Here is a 21,119-nt window from a genome sequence, read left to right on the forward strand (position 1 = left end):
AACTGGGCAGCCATTGCTAAAAGCAAGGCGCTCGCGCTTGCTTTCCCTTTCTCGCTCTCACCACCACCACAGCTTGTTTGTTTGTTGTTTTTTTTTTTGCTCTGCCGTACTCTTTTTTTTTTTTGGTTCGTTGGTTGTTGTTGTTTTTGCAGACTCTGGTCGAACGACTTTTGCTCTGCCCGCCCGCTGCCCGCTCTGCGCTGCTCGCTGCGCTGCTACCGCCGCTGCCGTCGTTCGTGGAAGGTGTACCGCAATTCATTTCCAGAGTAACTTTCGTGCCGCTCGGATTGTTTTTGTGCGTCGTCCGTCGCTCAGTTGCTAATTCGCCCCGTACGTCGCTCGTTCGATCGCTGTCGCTATTCGCCGCGTTCGCCGATAAGCCAAGCACAAGCCAATAACAACACAAAATTCGCCGTCGCCAAAGCAAATCAAACTTAACTCAAATCAAACAAACAACAAGATCAAATCGAATAACTATAGCCTAGAGCTATAGAAAAACAACAAATCGGAGAGAAATACTAAGTAATACGATATATATATATACATATATCGGGGATATATCCAAGTGCCAGTGACGAGAATCTGTTTTTTTACCGTGTTGCCAGTGCCAAACAATATATAAACATCGCATTCAAAGAAACAAAACAAACATCTCTGGAATACAATATATATATATATATAATTATATATAGAAATCTATATATACCCATGCTATAACCATATAGTAGCTGGATCTGAAAACAAGTCACCATTGGAATAACAGCACCGTTTTGCTTCTAGTTTTGTTTGTGTTTTTTTTTCGGTGAGTGCGATCCGCCGATATCGAGAAATCGGTAGACACATACATATCTATATAACCAGGAGGAGTCTTGGAATGATGTGGATCGGAGAGATAAGAATGGATTAACTGGGGGAAGCGGTAGAACTAAGTAGATATGAATTTGGGCTGGAATAAGGCGGGAATATCTTAGGAAGCAAATGGGTTGTTAACAGTTTAAAAATATCAATAATTTTTTAAGGGATAAATATAATATTTGTATTGCCTTTATGTCCTATAAACTAAATATCACCAATCTGTAAGGTTTTATTACTTAGTTTGTTCTCTTTTCATCAAGTTTCTTCAAGAAATCGAACAATTTGAAAAGAAGGACATATTATTTCTAGTTGATGGTTATGCTTATCCTAATACTTCACCTATAATCAATAGCAAACATTATAAATATATGTTTTCTTTAATGATTTTCCTATTTTAAACAACGCAGTGCTATTTTCCTTAGAATACTCTCAAGTCTTGTTAATTTCCAACTAGCATTGCTTTTGATTTTTGATATCTTCTCTTAAACTTCCATTTAGTTTTGTTAATTTATAACTTTGAAAGCACTTTTATCAAAGTAAGCTTTACTTTCCAAAATAATCTTTTGTTTTTGGGTTTTTCCCATGGAACTTTGATTTTTATTTAAGTTTCTAGCGATTGCATAAAGTTAAAGAGATTCCCGAAAGACGTGTTTAATAAAATAATGATTAGAAATTAAAATTGAAAAGCTAAAAAGTTATTTTGAAGCTTGACAAGTTCTTGCAGAGGTTTTTATTAGCTAATACTAATAAGCAAAAACACTTTAAAATCTCTCTCCTTTATTTGGCCTTAGATTCAATAGGTCTTTAGAATCTTAAATTGGTATAAGAAACCATTGATTATGGGGACTCCCTAGACCAAGAATGGCACTGTCTAAGCCATGTGTTTAACTTTGTTTTAGTTCTTCCAACTCTTTGTCTCGAAAAGCCTTTTTAAAAACCGGGTTTTTGTTCAGGAAATTCCGTCTATGACTAATGTCCGCATCGTAATGTGAGAAAATGCTCGATTCGAGAGATTCGTTATGATTTTCATAATTTTAATGGGCATATTAAGGCCGCCTCCCCTAATTAGGCAAAACAAAAAAAAAGAAGACTGGACAAAAAAACGAAGCGAGAAATGTGGCTACGGAAAAAGGCTACCCAAACAGTGATAGAGGCGAAGCGGCGAAGAAACCCTAAGAAAACCAATATTAGATACAATAGAAGCCAGCCGACGGACCCGTTCAGGTCACATTATTCACACATATCTCTCTTTCTATATATATACATATATAGTCCCCCACTTCACCGATTTCCGATCGGTTCGTCTAATTTCAAAGCGGCGGCTATAAATTAAAATATCTGAATAATACGTTGACTCCTCGCTGGCTACTTTGTTGTTCTGTTTTTTATTATTAATTTGCATATGGTTTTCTGAACAGTAGAAATATGAAAAAGAAGCTAACAGATATTAATATGCAAGTCGATTCATTTTTCACCCATGCCCCATGATCATCTTTCTCCATTCGAATTGGAGTTGAGAGTGCTAGGTATGAGATTGGGATTGGGATTGGGATTTGTGGATCTCTTGGGGGATCTATTGGGAGTCACCCACGCTTGATTGTTGGCCCAGCCTAGATCCCCCGTCAATATACCAATACCGCAATATCCCAATAACTCAATAAACCAAACTGGCAATGTACCAATGCCAATTCATTCATTCACAATAACATCCGCCCAGAGCATTGTCGATTGTGAATTGAAAGTCGACGAGATCGCGTCGCGACATGTTTGATACCTTATCGCGGATATCCATGTCCCCAAGCAAATGAGTAAATTTCGCTCTAGGCGGCACTGAAAGAAATAAAGTGCGATTATTAATCAATTGAAAGAGTTGAAAAAGTTGATGACTGGCGGAGCTGAGATTGAGATAAATTCGTAAATAAAACTTCAAAACTTTCATAAAATGTTATAAAATCTAGAACTAACTTTTGAGCTTATCAAAATACAAGAAGTTCGAACAATTTAACTAATCTTTTTCAATATTCATTATAAGATTTAATGATATTTTTGCTCACTGTAGAACGGTAACCATTGTTCCGTTTTCCTAGCACGCCCCAATCTTTCGCTTTGACTTTGACTTGGACTCGAAACTCCCACACACACTTGGCACTCACTCGGCTATAGAAATATATATATACATGCTCGTACCTGGGATATCGGGTGTTGCCTGTTTCTTTTTTGTCGTCATCTTTTTTGTCAATCTCTTTTGGCGTCGCCTCGCCTCGCCTTAAGTGAGGTTTCCATTCCGTTTGATTTTATTTCATTTCATCTTTGGCGTTTCTCGGACTCCCTAACTCCCTCACTCACTCACTCACCTTACTTACTTATTGACTGTTTTTTCTTCGTTTTTGCCTTACCAATTATTTGTATTATTAATTTTTATCTCTCTTCACTCTTTGCTCATTACGCGATACTGCTGTTCGCTTCTCAAATTTCGTTGACAAAGCCATTTAAATAGAAATCACTCAGACGGAGGTTTCATTTATTTCGGTTCCATTTCCAGTTTCGACTTATCAAGATCACATTGACAATGCGTCAAATAATAAGTTTTTCTAGCCGCTTGTTGTTGTTGGCGTTGTTGCTGACCCGACTCTGTAGCTCTTAACTCTATTAGTCTATTATTGATTTATATATATATATATTTTGGTCCACTGTCCATGATGCAATCATTTGTACAGGGCAACAACAATAATCAAAACATCAAGCGCAATTCATTCAATACTTTTTGGTTTTTTTTTTTCATGGTTTTTGAATGGAATTGTGAGAAGAGGCAGAGAAAATGATGTAAAGCCAGAAATTTGTTGAATTAAAAGCAATTTTATGGAAATTTATTGGGTTTTGTTGGCCAGAAAACTTGGTTTGTGAATGGAAAATGAAATGATAAGGGTTTCCCGAACAGGTTGAACTCGAAATTTGTGTTTTTTTATTAGTTAAGTGACAGAATATATCATATAATGTATTACTTTACCAAGAATATAAAGTTAGCTCAGCTAATTAAGATTTCAAAAGTCACAATTGATATATTTATTCCCAGAACTATATCAAATAAATCATCTAAAATGTAAATCTCCGCTTTAACAATCTCAAAAGCATACAGTTTCTTTGTTAAACTAGATTTATAGTTTAATCTAATAACCCTGTCAAATTGCTAATTGTTGACTTAATGGAATAGCAATTAGAAACCGCAAAAAGCAATTTGTTTATGCAATAAAACTAAGTAACTATGCTAGATGATCAGCCATTTTAAGTCGAGTGCCCAGCTTAAAAGGGAGCTCTTCTCGTCTCGTATGAAGGATTATGCTTAATCTATAGACTATAGATTAATTTTGATTGAGCAATCTTATGGAGTATCTTTGTAATTACACCAACCGTCTGCTCAAGTGTCAATTCGATTAGGTAAAATAATGAATAATTTGCCTGGCGATAAGCGAAAATACAGAAACTAATTAAAAAAATGTGGGCAAGTGGAAAAGTTGTCGCAGCGGCACAAACAGTTAGTCGTCGTTGTCGTCTGATTTCTAGGCCATATATATATAAAGATATATATATAAAGATAGATAGTTATAGTTGGAGGCTGGGTTTTAATGCCTCTTAAACTTGTCAAATCTTCACACTTTTTCAATTATTTGGCACGTTGCTTAATTAAACTTCAGCCAACGTCAACGTCAAAGTCAAAAGTCAGTAGCTGGATTCCACATCCACATTCATATCTCCACATCATCATCATCATTATAATCGCGATCCTCCAGTGGCAGCAAGGTTGCACTTTTCACCAAAGCCACAGCTGGAATAAATAAATATAATTTTATGCGAAAATTGCAAATTTAAATGTCAAAATGCATTTGCGTAGAAATTGCAACTCGACGACTAGTTTTTCCTACCCGTTTTTTATATCTTTTTCTTCTCATTTTTTCTGCTTTTTTGGGACGTGACTGTTGCTGCTGCTGCTGCTGCTACTAACTTCTCGTTCTTTGTTGCATTTATTAAGTTGCATTATTGCCAAAGAGACAGACAGGCAGACAGGCTTATTATGCTAGACCAGCGTCGTCGTCAAGAAACAGAAACAGAAACTCGGACTTCGGGTTTTCGGACCGTCTAGTTTCAGGTCCATATAATGCTTGTATATATATATATATATATATATATATATAGCATATTCCAGTAGCTGCGGCTCAATGTAAATGAGCCTGAGAAATGCATTTTTCATCTGCCACCTCTTTCGGTTGCTGTATTTCCATCTCTTTCGCTGCCATAACGCGTTATCCATATAGACGAATGTGCAGCTTACACTGGCTAGCAAAGCCAGCAAGCTAGCAGAAGTTGCAAGTAGAAGAAACTTTAAATGTACAGATCTTGGATGTATTACTAGTTTTAGAGGTTTGTTTTAGGGTTTTAGAAAGTCTTAAGGAAAGATTATAAGTTGGTAAATCCCCCTTAGTTAAGTTACCTTGAAGAGATCTTAATTTTTAGATATTATTAAAATAAAATTAGCGACGGCAAATGAGTTTGTTAGAAAAATATGACTAAAAATCATGTACAAGTAAATAGTTTGAGTCATTGCTTGCTAGAAATGATGATTAATAGATCTTTAAAGCGCAGTTTGAATTGCATTTTACACTCCTCTGTTGAACAGTGTGGAAAATGTGCAATATGCCCGGTTATATTAAGTTGTTATGTGGCTGGTTAAGGTGGCTAATAGAAGCGACTACCGACTAGAGACTGACTAAGTAACTAACTAACCTAACTACTGATTTTCTGCGGGAACTAACTGACAGGTTAGCACTCCCGACAGCTGCACACCATCAGACAGTGGCCCCAAAACTAACTAACTGACTGACTAACTTAAATATAGATATGCCATTTAGTTATGTTAGTCAGAGAGTTAAATGCGGACCAAAAAAAAAGTTATGCAAAGTTGGATCATTAATCATCGTATGGCAAATGGAGACGAGAGACGACCACGATCCCCGATGAGCCATTCCCATGGCCCCAAATGAACAGTAGCCAAGTGGCAGTTCGATTTCTTTTTAGACTTTCCCAGGGACCATCAGTCAGCATCATCATCAGCAGCAGCATCAGTGAAACCAAAACACTTGGATGTGCGGGTTTATATAGGGTTCCATATATGCCCCTACTCTACCAATAGATATACACGGTAGCTGTGTGTTTGGCATCTTCAATATCGTTAGCTTGGGGTTTTTCTTGGGCTTGGGCTTTGGCTTTATTTGGTTTTCCTCCCGGCTGTTTATCTTATAAATATTATTTTGACCGTAATTACGAGCGGACAAATGAATTGAAATCTTTTTCTTGTTTTTAGTCTTTTTATGGCGGAAATTTGAAATCGAGAGTGAAAATCATAGGAGCTGAGTATGTTTTTTTTCGAAAAGAATCGAGCAAAATCAAAAAATCAAAAGGGGGGAGGGAACAAAAATTGCCGAATGGAATTTATAATGAAAGTGTCGTTCGGTCGTCGTACGTGATATATGTCCAGCCGAAATGATTTTGTCTCGACTCGTTTCGCTCTCACAATGGGTTATGTCTTCAAAATAAAACAGAAAGAAACCAAAAAAGTCAAAAAGAGCCAGCGGGGCCTTCTTGTTTTCTTATTTTTTGTTGTTGTATTCTTTGGCTCTTTTTTTTTTTTTTTTTTTTTTGCCATTTACCATGATTTTTCATAATCAGCGAGGGCGGAAGGCCAAAAGGGGGGGCTCAAATGTCTAGAAAATCACGTAGAGCTACGCAGATATCGCCATTCCGTTCCCGAAAAATGTGTCACAGTTTGATGTTTTTTTTCTTTCCTTTTTTGACAGATGCTGAGAGTTTGCGGATGGTTTTTTGTTAATCATTTTCAGAAATTTTTGGTTAATGGTAGTTGGTTAAGAGAGTTAGAGCCATGGGAACTTTTATTGGCAAGGAAAATGTAAGAAAAGAAAAGGGTTATGGGAATAGTTTAAAGTAAATAAAGGCTTCTAATATATATTATATAAGCGGTAAAATAGCAAAGCAAGTCATTTTCCCAGCTTGTAATCAAACAAAATCTCTTATTTTCCCAAAGCTTATACCAAATATTAACTTTCCATATCATTTGCTTATTAAAAACATAGTGCCTGGCCATATTTATATTAACCTTAATCAACTTTTGCAACTTAACCCCGTTGAAACTATCAATTACAGCTTTGGCTTTGGCTTTGGCTGATCAGCTTCCGTTTAGTTGGATTCGGGAAGATGAATCCTCCCTCCCAGGATGATAAATAAATCCCAGCCTCGCTACGTTCCTTTTGGGCTCTTGAATTGAAGCCAGATGTGTTATTAATTTGCGTGTGCGCGTGAGCATGTAATTTGGGAATTGGATGGAAGGGCAGGAGGAACGTTCTCTGTCATCGCAGCAGCAGACATCGGGGAATCGGGGAATCGGAGCATCATATTGGGCATCATCGGGTGCTATATATCAGCAGGGTCGAGTTTTTGAGTTTTTGGTTTTCAGTTTTCGGTGCACACGCACACGCTCTCCTTTTCGGGATGTGAATGTTGTTTGCGGCTGCATTTTGAGGCCGAAATGCATTGAGCCATGAAAACGACATGACAAAACAAAACAAATTTTTACCATATATACCACTCATCGATACTCGATGGATGTATCTTTAGCAGGGCAATGTGACAAATAGTTTCTCTCTCTCTCTCTCTCTCTCTCTTCGATATATTGAATTTCAAAACAAAGACAGTTCTTCGTGCTAATTCCGCAATTACAAACCTTTTTTTTTGGACTTTTCTTCGACCGACAAATAGTGCTAATTTTGTTTTCGCACGAAAAACTGCCGAAAGTATTGAAAAAGAATATATATATTCGTATATATAGAGATATGTAACACAAAGGGCATTTAATCCTGGTTAGTTGTCTCTTTCTGGGCTTAATCTTAATGCCCATTGTCCTGGATCAGGCGGTGTCCACCCCGTGTGTATGTGTGTGTGTGTGTGTGTGTGGTTGCTAGTATAAGTGTCTGAAATAATCCTGCGGCTAAGCGCAGATCAAAGATCTTTAAACCGCAAGATAAGCCCGAATACGTCTTCGGATCGGTTCGTTCGGTTAGGATTCGTTTAGGTTCGTTTTAAGGTCTTCGGTTCTCGGTTCTCGGTTCTCGAGATGATCTTCGTCTTGGAGGCGGTTGGGTAATCTTCCCGTGGTGTGCATTTTGCCCAGATTAGAAGATTTTACATCATAGGGGCAAACCTCGGGATTAAAAACCGAACGAAGGAACGATCGTGAGTGGGCAGATAGAGATAGGTAGATAGATATATATATATGTATACAAAGATAGTCCCGAGAGACCTGCCTTATAAGTCGCGGTACTGTTTGGTCTTGGTCTTAGAATGTAATTGGAACTCGTGGCAAGAGCTTAACCCACCAAACAAACAACCAACATTTCCGAGTGAATTTTCACAGATAATTTCAGTTTGTGATTTGTGAGTGATTTGTTGGTATTAATAAGGTTTTTCACACCGCATTTTCATATCTCTTGGGGGCACTTTTGCCGACTAATAACTATTTGCACTGGCAGGGAAAATCCTATCCCATGTAATTTCCTATCTCTGGAGGGAAAATGGTTTTAGCAAGTATTAAAATGATTAAGAAAAAGGTTTTCCCTTCTAAATCATTTTGAGATATAAAGTCAAGAAGATTAGAATTTCAGTTTGTTTAACCAAAAATAGTTAACTACCCCACCCCGCCAGTTAATAACAAAAACTAACCTAAGAACTTAATAAGGAATTGAAACTAACTTTATGATATTTTACAGATCAAAAGATTGAGAGACACTTTGAGCAGGACCTTAGCCCGGCAATCATCGAACGGACTAACATCAAGTTCAAACTGGTGGATCGTTCCAGCCATATAGATACGGATTATAGAAGCCTGAGGCCAGTGGAGACACACAGCTTCAACGTGGCGCTGCACTCGACCGAGGCCTTGATGGCGGCGGGCTTCCTCAAGTCGGGCGATTTGGGCCCCCATCCGCACAGTTATGGCGGGCCACATCCGCATCATTCGGTGCCCCATGGACCGCTGCCGCCGGGCATGCCAATGCCATCACTGGGTCCCTTCGGCCTCCCACATGGTCTGGAGGCCGTCGGGTTCTCCCAAGGTATGTGGGGTAAATATCGCAACGACAATTTTGGTATATACAAAATATATTTGTACTTCACGTAAGCAAACCAGATCGCTTAAATGTGCTGAAAGTTGAGAAGACAAAATGCTTAAGGCATTGGGGTTACACTGAGGGGAAAAACTGGAACTTCATTTGGAGTTTTTTAAGGGTTTTTGAGATCAGGATAGTATGTAGAAGGTAAAGACCTGGCTTAATGAGGTTTAAAAGAGTTAACTTCCTTTGAAATTAGAAAATATATTTCAATTTTCAATCAATTACCATTTTAGTTCCAATCTTTGCTCATATTATTACAGTCTTTATAGGGATTAACTTCTTTAGACTATAGTCTATTTTTCCCACTGTATATAGTTGGGCTTCCTCTTCGCTTTGCTGCCTTTCAATGTCAGTTCGCATCGATATTGCATCATTATCAGTTAAATTGTCAAAATGAATAATGAGCTTCGGGCAGTTTTCGGCTGCCTCTCCGACTTTATCTTCAAGTTTTCAGCTTTAGATTCAGCTTTTCGGGTTCCAGTTTGTATTTTTTCTCTGATTTTTTTTTTATTATTTTATTTTACGAAGCTTCGAAGCTTGGTGACGCTGCAAATGACAAACAAAACCTGACAAAAATCACAAAAAATTGGCTACAAAATGCCAACAAAAGACTCTGCCAAAGCAACAGACACACAAAAATTATTGAACGGCTCTCAAAAAAAGAAGAAAAAAGGAAAAATAAAATCATAAAAAAAAGAAAGAAAAACAACAATTTTATACTCGTAATCAATTTGGCTGTGTATATATATCTTTTTTTTTTTGGAGTTTATGGCTGTGTTTTCACTGTTTTTACTGTTGTAATAAGCCAAGTAATTGACAGAATTTTAACTTGTTATATAAGTTAGTTGTGGTGGCAATAATAAGGTAATACAATATGATGAAAGATACCATAATGAGGAGGGAAATTATAAAGAAAAGAAAGCCGAATGTCAGATGGGTTAAAAGAGGAAAGAAAAATCAATTTTATAGTGGAAAAAAGATAGTTTTTTAGCTTAAAAACTAAAGTTCTGAGGGCGGAAAACTTGAATTTAACTTTGATAAAATCTAACTATTGCCCTCCCTAAACCTTGAACTATTTAACTTGATCTAAAAAAACCCTAAAAGACCTTCCAGGAAACCCCATAAATTAGCCATAAAAAACCTTTGAAAGAAGTGCAAAAAATTTATAGGTGCAGTTAATTAAACGACAAGCTCTCTGCCAAGGCGAATATCAAAATATTAAACCAACAAAAAAAGTGAAATAAAAAGCTCAAACAGCAAATTGCAATTAATTGAGCTTGGATATTGGGATATATATATACATATAGATGTTTGTATTTGAAGAAACAAGCCAAGTTGGCGACCATTTTGAAAGCGAAAACGAAACTGAAACATAAAAACAGACGAAATGCGGCAGCTGCAAAGTGAAGTGAAGTCTTTTTTTTTTTTATTCTTTTATTTTTTATTCAATTTATAAATTCATGACCAAAATGACTAACTCATTAATTTTTGATAGAGCCAGAAAGGGAGGGATATATATATATATAGATATATATAAAGTCGGGGTGTATTTGGGACAAAAGGAAATATATAGAGATAGATAGGGAGTGGGCCGATGGAAAAGTCTCGATCTCGAATGTTTTTGGTTATTCGAGTTTTTCAGTTTTTCGAGGGTGAGCGACAGAGAGAGAGAGAGAGCTGACAAAGCAAACAATGCGGCGGCTTAGTGCACACGCACACAGACACACACACACACACAGCGATATAGTATATATATAACATTATGTACTGTGGAAAAAAAAAGGGAGTCGAGTTTTTGGGGCGGCTGCTGCACGGGGGTTGGTTCCTTTTGCCAGTCCTTTTTATTCTTTTAGGGGTTGGCCGTTGAATTTTTCGGGGGTTGCTATCACACACACACACACACACACATAGAGACACGCACAGTAGCAATGTCACAGTGAAAGCCATCCAGCAAAATAACGGTTACTGCCGAAAAATATTACTGGGAAAAGTCACAACAAGCATGGCGTATACTTAATCTGGCCATGGCTCTTCAATAAGCAACTTTCAGCACATTCGGTTAGGCATTAACTTTTCTTCATGAACTTTGTAATTTATAAATTTTATTCTTTCTTTTCTACCCTTTATGCGATCTATGCTATCCAGGTGTGAACACACGTAAACAGCGTCGCGAACGCACCACATTCACACGCGCCCAATTGGACGTTTTGGAGGCCCTGTTTGGCAAGACCCGTTACCCGGACATCTTCATGCGCGAAGAAGTGGCCCTCAAGATCAATCTGCCCGAGTCTAGAGTACAGGTAAGCTAAGTTCTAGCATAACTTGGTTATCTAGGCTGATATTGTTATGAAACTGGATAGGAAGTAAGAAGGTTATGTAAGGTGGTGGTATTTTGTGGGGTTTGGAGGGGAATTTATAGGGGGAATTTCTTGATAAAGGCATAAATTTTCTTATTTCTAGCAAGTTTAAGGCAGCCAATTTGCTGGAAAGTCTTTATATAAAGGTAAAAATGTATCTTAAAACAATCTTCAGCCTATTCTGCTTGTTAAGGATATGAAATTTGGTATCCCGAAAGTGTTGTAGAAAGTTTTTAGGAAAATCTATCACCTATAAAAATCAAAATTTTCCATGATTCGTTAGATTTTTCTTCTTAAAATCACTAACCCCCCAAAAAGTACGTTAATTCAAAGCCATATCCGATTTCCCTTTAATTCGAACTCCGCCCTGAAAAGCAAATACAAACACTTGCTGACCTGCTAACTGGTTTTTCGACTTTTAAAGGCTCAGTGCCTTGGGCACACGCCCATTACCCGCACATGTGAGCTTTTTAACCCACTAAAACCCAGCACAGATGTATATACACTTGTATAGTTGGTTTAATTAGGCGAAATGCCCTCGAAAAGTGCCGAGGCCGAAGGAAATCCATAAAACAAACAAATTACAACAGCTACGAACAGATTGTCGAGTTGAGGATATATAGGGATGGGATGTGGGAGGGGGGATGGACTCATAGATGATACCAGGGGATACACATATGGAGCGCACAGATTTGATGACTTTCAATGCAAATAGAGCCATTCCATTTTGCAGAAGTATATTCCGTTGTTGTTCCCCCTTTTCGAGGCAAGCGGCGTATAAATTCTCGTATTTACGGAAAGTATTTGCGGGGTATGACAAGTCACCCCTCCAGGATATTGGATAGCTGAAATAAAAGCGTAACTGAAGTTTGCTCAAGGCATTAGTCGGGCATAATTTGCGCTAATTTCTACCCATCATCAGCAGCAGCAGCAGCGGCAGCCAACAGATGAGCTCACGATGACAGCAAATTGTACAACTCAATTTTTTGGGCTGAATAGGGCTGAGATCTCAATCTCTGCCTGTTTATTTAGGTGTCCATGATCGGGCCTGGATCTGGGTCTGGGTCTGGGCCTGGGGCCTAAACAAACAAATTCCCTTAGCGCCGTTGGCCGTGTCAAAAACTGGCAAATGGCCCAAAAACGATCGCAGTTTCCGGTTAGATGGAAAAACTGTCATCTCCTTTTGGTAATTTCTTGGGCAAACACAGCCGCAACATCGATCGGTGTTTCCTTTGGGGGAAACTGCAATGAAAACATACACAGTCGAGGCACAAAAACAAACATTATTGGCAACTACATTGATCTATCGATTTGTTTGCTTTTACCTCTGCCTTTGCTTGCCCTCGCTTTGTTTGCCAATGCCTTTGTCCATGTAGTAGTAGTTTAAGGACGTGACATTGCAGGGTCAAAAGCAGCAGTGGCCAAAGAATCAGGTAACTAAATTAATGAGAGTGATTAGGGAAAGTAATGTTGGGTAAAGTTAGGTTAAGAAGAAGTAGATAGAAGCTGACAGATCCAGACTGAGGATATTAGAAAGTTAACAAGATAAAAAACCAATTGAACTCCAAGAGATACTAAGTAGTTAGTAACTAACAGGCTTTAAAATGCCGTCTGTATTGTGAAAGAGAGAAAAAAAGCCGTTAAGAACAAGACGACTTTAAAGACCTCGCTGGTCGGAAAAAAGCAACAGCGATTAAGGAAGCCCCTGCAATGGTCGGCTTGGAATGAAAAACGACACGTTCTATGTCCAAGGAGGAGGGGGAGGAGAAGGTATGAATGGTAACGAACGGAAAGAAAGAACACAGCTCTCTGTTGCAAGGACACCTTGCACATGTCCCATGAATCGACTTTCTTTCTTTTTTGTATTCTTCTTTCTTTTTTTTTTTTGACCAAAGTTACGTTTTTTACACAATTGATTCCAAGTAATGCACACCGGAGAAAAGCAGGGAGAAAGATATACAGACAGAGAGAGGAAGTAAAGGGGGGAGGGAGGGTGTAGAGCTGGGAATTGACATTTGTATAGATTTTCCATTTTCATGTTTGTCTCTTCTTCTTGGATAGTTTCCAGCGTTGTTGTCGCTCTGGCTTGGCTGCTTTTCGAAAATGTTTTCACAGACAGACAAGTACAGTGGTCATAATCAAAGGTTTAGCAAATGAAAAGCTTAATAAGAACTAAATTTATAGGTAAACTAAGTTTTCTATATGAAAATCAATTAAATTTGCTTTCAAATCTCTAGTTTTGAGCCACTGTACCTGCCGTGTCTTTGGAGTGACGCAACATGTCAATGCATTCGGTCTTATAAAAACACACACACACGCACACCCATCCACCCACACTTTGGCCACATATCAGATTACAGGCAGGAAAACTAGGAAAAACCTTACAAAACCCCAAACGAATGGAAGGAAATGGTGAAAAAGCGGGGAAAAGAGTAGCAAACACGATTCGTTTGCATGTTTGTTACAAGGCGTCTGGCTTTTGGTTTTCGTTTTGGCTTTTGGTTTGGGCAGAAGGAGGAGGAGATTGGGGGTCTCTCTCTCTCTCTCTCTCTCTCTGAAAACTGGGGCTGCCGTGTTTCCGACTGCAAAGGAAGCCAAGCAACTCAATTAGCCAGCCCGAGCCAAAAACATAGACGACTGCCGACGGGTCTGGGGAAAAAGAGTTCATTTTTCAGCTGGATAGTTTTCAGTTTGCACGAAAGACATAGCTTAAGGAATACTCTTAAAGAATATATAATAATAATAACTAAAATATAATCTTGTTATAGTAATAAGATGTTAAACTATGGACCATATTAATAGTTCACTCCAGAATAGACCACCTCGAAAGGATCAACCATTGAGGCTGCGCAGCAGGGTCCCCATTGAAAGGTCACCGGGTTGTCAGTGGAAGAGAATATCATTTCACATAAATAATCATTACCTCCAAAAAGCGTGTGAAAGAGATAGAGAGAGATTGTGATAGAGTGAGAAATCCGAATCGGAATCAGAATCAGAATCCCTGCAACGAAATCGGAGTCATAATCAGATGGAAGGAACGGGGGCTTAGGCCTGGTAAATATTAATTGAATGATAGGCATCTTTATGGCCCAGTAGCGAGTTCCACACAATCCTCCTCTCCATCCAGGATGATACCCGGGGTTGGTTCATGCCACGATGCCTCGATGCCAACGATGCCAAAGTGAGAGGGCGTTGATTGCAACCAATACAAATAACGTAATAATTTTACGCAGCTTATCTGCACCAGAACAGAGCAAACATTTACGCCCAAAATGTTTTCATTCGCCGTTCGAGGGTGTGCGGATCGGAGGGGGTTTCTTTCTTTTGTTTTTTTTTTGCTTTTCTCTCTTTGGTCCTCGGTGGTCTCGGATGGCTGCCATCGCTGGCAGTCATAAATCACGGGGGAAACTGGGAAACCAGCAGCAGGAGCAGGAGCAGGAGCATTAGCAGGAGTAGCAGGAACAGCGGTAGCAACAGCAGTAGCGGCAGCGGCAATATTCCAATCCCAATCCCAATTTTGATTCCAGTCAGCGAGGCAACCCTAATAATCAGTCGTAGAGATCCTGTGCACTGAAAGAAACTTTTGGAGTTTGAAATGACATTTTTAGGAGGAGAATTAATGATCTTTTAGTGTTTAGTTCTTGAAAAGTTAGAGATATAAAACTTACTTTGAAAAACTTTATAAAGAGTTGTAATTTTTGAGAACTAACAACTTTTTAGTGCTTTTTGCAAAGAAAAATCTTTAAGTTCTTCTACATTTTAGTCAGAAAGCGTATTATATATGAAGTTTTGGTGATAATATGGATGAGTTACATGAAATATGATATGATTTGATATAAGATCAGTTCATTTTTGATACATTATCATAGGCCCTGCCATAACAGAAGATACGAATGGCTTAAAATAGCTATTTCTATACAATTTTTGTTCTTTATTTTCAAAAATATAAGCCAAAGTTCTACTTCTACTTCATAGATACATCACATTAACCTAATTAAGTCATTAAAGGTACTCAAAACTTTAAAGTTTTTGCTATTATAAAAGTTACTAATCAGATATCTGACACTTCTGCTTACCAATATAGCCTCCATATCATATCACTAATCACTATCAGATCTTAGTCTTATGTACACTATCCTTTTTTTTGGCATGGTGTAGCATGAGCTACCCCTTCCCTTAGCTGCCTTCCTCCCTAGCCCTTTGTCACCTCAGAGATTCGAGATACTTTCGCCTCGTTTTCAGCTGTTCTTCGTCGGGGGTTGGAAAGCAGTGCTAGAAAGAGACAGCAGCAGCAATGAGTGCGATAGAGAGGGCTAGAGGCGCACCTAAACTTAGCCAACTCTTTTTTTCTTTTTTTTTTTTCTGTTCTATACGTTTTCCATTTTCCCTTTTTTCTTTTGTTGCAAAAGGATTTGTCTGCTGCTGCTGCTGCTGCTGCGAAAAATGAGAGGGGAGCGCAGGGAAAACTTTGCCGCTTGCCACACAGCTGTTTTATAAAATTAATTTTCCCATTGCGGATTAACAATTTCCACTCTTTTTCCACGCTTCGTACCCATTCAGTGCGAAAGAGACCAAACGATTGCCTACTATATATAGGGGGGGGAAGGGGAGCTTAGAGGGAGATGGGAGACGAGTGGCGAGATTTATGCATAATTTTCAATTTGTTAATGCAATGCTGGAAATTATGAGCGTGTGTGTGAGTGTGGAGTGTGTGGGTTTAGCTGAAGGCTGAAGTTAAAAGTCAGCCAGGAATCAAGTAAATAAAAAAGATATAGGGAAAACAGCATTAGTTTGCTGGAGTTATTAATTGGTAATCTCGAAAGTAAATAGATTTTATGATGTTTTTGATAGTGCAGTACAGTTATTGGGAAGTTATTTAAGCAGAATTTAAAGTAAAGTCCCTGAAAAGTGTAAACTAACCATAAAACTATGTCCTACGACCTTTCCCTAAACTATCTCTTAACTTTAACCAAGAAAATACTCATTTCCTTCAATCAAAATAGCCAACTTTTTAAAGAACAAAACCATTTCCTTAAAAAACCTTCAAGTTTACTTAAGAAAATTCGGGAAATTGAAGTTTGAAGAGCCGGAATTTCCCACAGCAGCCTCAACAATTTGCCTCGAGTGTGTTTGCCTTAGTCAAGTGTGTGTCTCACTTTACTGGGTGTTTGCGTTTGTTTGTTTATTTGTCAGGCGTGGGCGTGAAAGTGGGCGTGTGCCAATGGCCAGCGGCTGCAATTTTCCCACATCAATTAGTTTGCCCGGCGAGCAATGAATAAATTATACCAAACAGAGGGGGGATGGAAATATATACATATATATATAGGAAGAAGGGATCTCTGGACCCACAACAAGTGCAAAAAGTCACGCGCTGTGTGTGCTGGCAAATAGAGAGAGAGGAAAAGTTACATCAACAGCCGGCGGCGGCCAAAAAATTGACTCGATTATATTGTCACACGGAATCACTCCTCCTTCCTCCTCCCCCCCATCCATCCATCCATGCGGCAACCGAGAACCACCCATAAACCACCCACTTGTCATGCGTCCGTCCCCTTTGGCGGAAAACGCATCCCTTCTGGACCGAGCGGAGAACTTGAGAATTTGAGAAGTGGAGGAGGACCGGAGACAGGAGGACAACAATAAACAGCCCATAAAGCGGCACACTCGAGCGCAAGGAATTCACTTAGCCTTGTTTGTTATGCTTAAGGGGCTGCAAACAATCCGCTAAGTGCCAGTTCAGCTATATCAGCTAGTTTATAGCCAGAATGGGGAGTAATAAGAAGGAAGGTTAACTTTGAGTATTATTTGAGCTATTTGAGGGAGTAAAGAGGCTTAAAAGTAGGTTTGTAAATAGGAAAATGGATAAAAATTAAAAAAATTGAAAAAATGTTAATAAGAAAAAGATTTTTTCAAATTTTTACGATAATCTGGCAACTCTTGTTCCATAAAAATTAGAACTTCTTGAACTTTCTTTATCAGAATTCTCAAAAACAACTAGCTAAAAACCTAAAATCTTTATTTTTTTAATAAACTTTCAATACCCCAACACTCTGGCAACGCTGTTCGGCACAAATCAAAGCCCAAGCAGTGCTGGCCAAGCAGTCGTCGAAAGGCAAAGGCAAAAGCAGAAGGAAAAGCATGGAAAAGCAGGCTGGCTGGCTGACTGCCTGCCTGGCTGGCAAATGTTATTTCAGTGATTTGTTGTTTGGGGTTGGTGTTGCTTGCTAATGGCTTGTGCTTTGGTAAACAGCTGAATTTATTACCGCTCAGCCCAACCACCCACCCAACCACTGACTCCATCCTCCCCCCCTAATTTCCGAAGTTAACACTTGCCACGCGGCTGCGGCCACTCGAGCATTTCATTGCCGTTTTGATGGGGACGTTGGATGAGGACGATGGCAAGGGGAATCCAGCAAGAAAAAAAAGAAAAAAAGAGCATTAAACAAGGCGTATCAAATTTCATTATTTGTCAGCACAAGACTGTTGCCACACCCCCTTAAAACTAGGGGGGGGAGAAAAAAACTCCAAATTCAATTTGAATTTTCAATTCGATTTTACATTCGTAAATCCCCTTCTGGGCTTTGACTTTGCCCTGCTCTGATTTCCCATTTAATTTTCTTTGATTCCGTTTAATGAACTGCCAGCAAATTTCATAATATTATTGACTAGAGAAGAGAACGCACTCTAAGCTTGGGAATTTTTGCAAATTTTAGCAGAAATTTAGACAACATTTGGCGAATGTTTAAAAAAAAAACACACAACTTGATTTCCGTCCTTCTAATGAACTTCAAAGGAACTTTCAGGGTGGGTGGGTTTGGTGTTTCCAACTTCAAAGCATTTTCTCTTCTATTTCTGATTTATCTTTTTTTTTTTATATTTCTTTTTTGATTTTGTAAATTGTTGTCTCGTTTGCGGTTTTACCTTGTTTTCGATTTTAAGGCTTTTTCTTTTTTTGGTAAGGGGGGAGCCTTTGTAGGCACATGATTTGCTTGACTAGCCACGAAATTGTAATATTGAAATTAAGGCCATGGTCGATTGAGTTTGTTGAGTTTTGAGATGGTTTTGAAGAAGGGAAATTTGTGGCACAGAAAGTGGAAAGTTCTTCAGTCTTAGGAGAATCAGAAAGGAACTTGAAAATTCCTTAAAAATCTATCAATAATCCTTACTAATTTCCTTTTTGATTTTTCTTATATTTTCCTTTAGGTCTGGTTCAAGAATCGTCGCGCCAAGTGCCGCCAGCAGTTGCAGCAGCAACAGCAATCCAACAGTTTGAGCAGCTCGAAGAATGCCAGCGGTGGAAGCGGTGGCAGTTGCAGCAGTTCATCGGCCAATAGCCGCAGCAACAATAGCAACAACAACAGCAGTAGCAACAACAACTCACAGAGCAGCAACAACAAGAGCAGCCAAAAGCAGGGTAACTCACAGTCGAGCCAACAAGGTGGCGGCGGTGGAAATTCGAATGGCAACAACAGCAACAATTCAGCGGCAGCGGCGGCCAGTGCAGCAGCAGCGGTGGCAGCGGCCCAATCGATCAAGACGCACCACAGTTCCTTTTTGAGTGCCGCTGCGGCGGCAGCCTCGGGCGGTACAAATCAATCGGCCAACAGTAACAACAACAATAACCAAGGTGGCGGTAATTCAACGCCCAACAGCAGCAGCAGCGGCGGCGGCGGTGGAAGCCAAGCGGGCGGACATTTGTCGGCAGCGGCAGCAGCGGCCGCCTTGAATGTAACGGCCGCCCATCAGAACTCCTCGCCACTATTGCCCACACCGGCCACGTCGGTCAGTCCGGTTAGTATCGTTTGCAAAAAGGAGCACTTGTCCGGCGGCTATGGATCGAGTGTAGGTGGTGGCGGCGGCGGCGGCGGCGGTGGTGGCGGTGGCTCCACCGGTGGTCTCAATTTGGGCGTTGGCGTTGGCGCTGGTCTTGGCGTTGGTGTAGGCGTGTCACAGGATCTATTGCGTTCGCCATATGATCAGCTAAAAGATGCCGGCGGAGATATCGGAGCTGGAGTACATCATCATCATAGCATCTATGGATCGGCGGCCGGTAGCAATCCACGTCTCTTGCAACCGGGTGGCAATATCACACCGATGGATAGCAGCAGCAGCATTACCACACCATCGCCGCCCATCACACCAATGTCGCCACAATCGGCAGCTGCAGCGGCACATGCCGCCCAATCGGCCCAGTCCGCCCATCATTCAGCAGCCCATTCAGCGGCCTATATGTCCAATCATGATTCGTACAATTTCTGGCATAATCAATATCAACAATATCCCAATAACTATGCCCAGGCGCCAAGCTATTATTCACAAATGGAATACTTTAGCAATCAGAATCAGGTCAACTATAATATGGGACATTCGGGGTATACGGCCTCGAACTTTGGCCTATCGCCATCGCCATCGTTTACGGGCACCGTGTCGGCGCAGGCATTCTCACAGAATAGCTTGGATTACATGTCGCCGCAGGATAAGTATGCGAATATGGTGTAGAACCTACTCTTCCAATACTGCAGCGGTGGCAACAACAACAACAACAACAACAGCAATTCGGGGGGCAGTGGAAGTGGTTCAGGTTCGGGTTCCGGATCTGGTAGCAATAGTTCACCACAACTGGAACATGGCCATCATCAGCAGCAGCAACAGCAACAGCAGCAGCAGCTCCAGAATCTTCAACAGAATCATCACCATCAACATCATCAGCATCATCATCATCATGACCATCATAGCCATGAGGAGGAGAATCAACAGGAACTGCCGCATCAACAGGATCATCAGCACCTGGATCACACTTTTGGTTAAACTTTTGGGTGATACAGACATATGGTTATCTGCCATATTGATACATATCCACACACCCTAAAAAAGATAGAACAACATTGCCCCCGATAAAGAACTCTGCTGCTTTCTCAGAACTTACTCAAAGATATTACGGCCTCTGGGTTTAAGTTCCTTTACGATCATATTTGCTGGCTTATAGATATGGCTAGGAACATTTTTAAGGTTTCTGTAGATAGTTTTAAAAATGCGATTCTTGTGAATTCTTAAAGATTCTTCTTGACTCATATAAAAGCAACTTGTTTTTATAGCAAAAGTTGGGTTTTCCTTACTTTATTTTCCCTTTTTTTTTATGTTACCATTTTGGACTTAAAAATATTTCAAAAATACAACAAATATAGCAAGAAAGTCAAGAGTTTTGAAAGGTTTTTATAGATTCAAGAAGAATCAAGCAAATTTAAGAACTTGAAACCAAGAAAATCGAAACAACTTTCGGAAAATCAAAACCTTCTTTCAATGCTTGGAAAAACCCCAACAAATATGATCGAAAAAGGAAAAGCTCAGAGGGACAAGTTCTATATACTTTTCACTTTCACTTTCTTTCTTTTTTTTTTTTTTTAGTTAACGAGAATTTTTTTTTTAATATATAAAAAAATATATATATAAATATTATACATAGTAAACCCCCTCTAAACTAGAAAGCGTGTGTAAAAAGCGGAGAAACGTGAATAAAAAAAAAACAAAACAAAAAAGAAGAAAAACAAAAAGCGAGTTACAAGTTTATATACAGCCCAAGACATAAACGTAAATCTATAACTAAACATAGGTATTATAGACCTAGCTTAAGCCGCCAGGATCAACGAAGAAAATGAGTGATAAAACAAGGAAA

General features: G+C 39.4%; 1 protein-coding gene across 1 annotated transcript; it reads left to right on the forward strand.

The window, feature by feature from the left end:
* The first annotated feature begins 244 nt into the window (after positions 1-244).
* Positions 245-20,050, forward strand: LOC108118084 (homeotic protein ocelliless). The gene is made up of 4 exons (XM_017230631.2): positions 245-802; positions 8,688-9,041; positions 11,235-11,389; positions 18,650-20,050. Exons 2-4 carry the CDS (start codon positions 8,861-8,863, stop codon positions 19,943-19,945), a joined length of 1,632 nt encoding a protein of 543 aa, XP_017086120.1. The 5' UTR covers positions 245-802; positions 8,688-8,860; the 3' UTR covers positions 19,946-20,050.
* Positions 20,051-21,119: the final 1,069 nt, after the last annotated feature.

The sequence above is a fragment of the Drosophila eugracilis genome, unplaced genomic scaffold, assembly GCF_018153835.1.
Source record: "Drosophila eugracilis isolate 14026-0451.02 unplaced genomic scaffold, ASM1815383v1 contig_498, whole genome shotgun sequence".
NCBI classification, from domain to species: Eukaryota; Metazoa; Arthropoda; class Insecta; order Diptera; family Drosophilidae; genus Drosophila; species Drosophila eugracilis.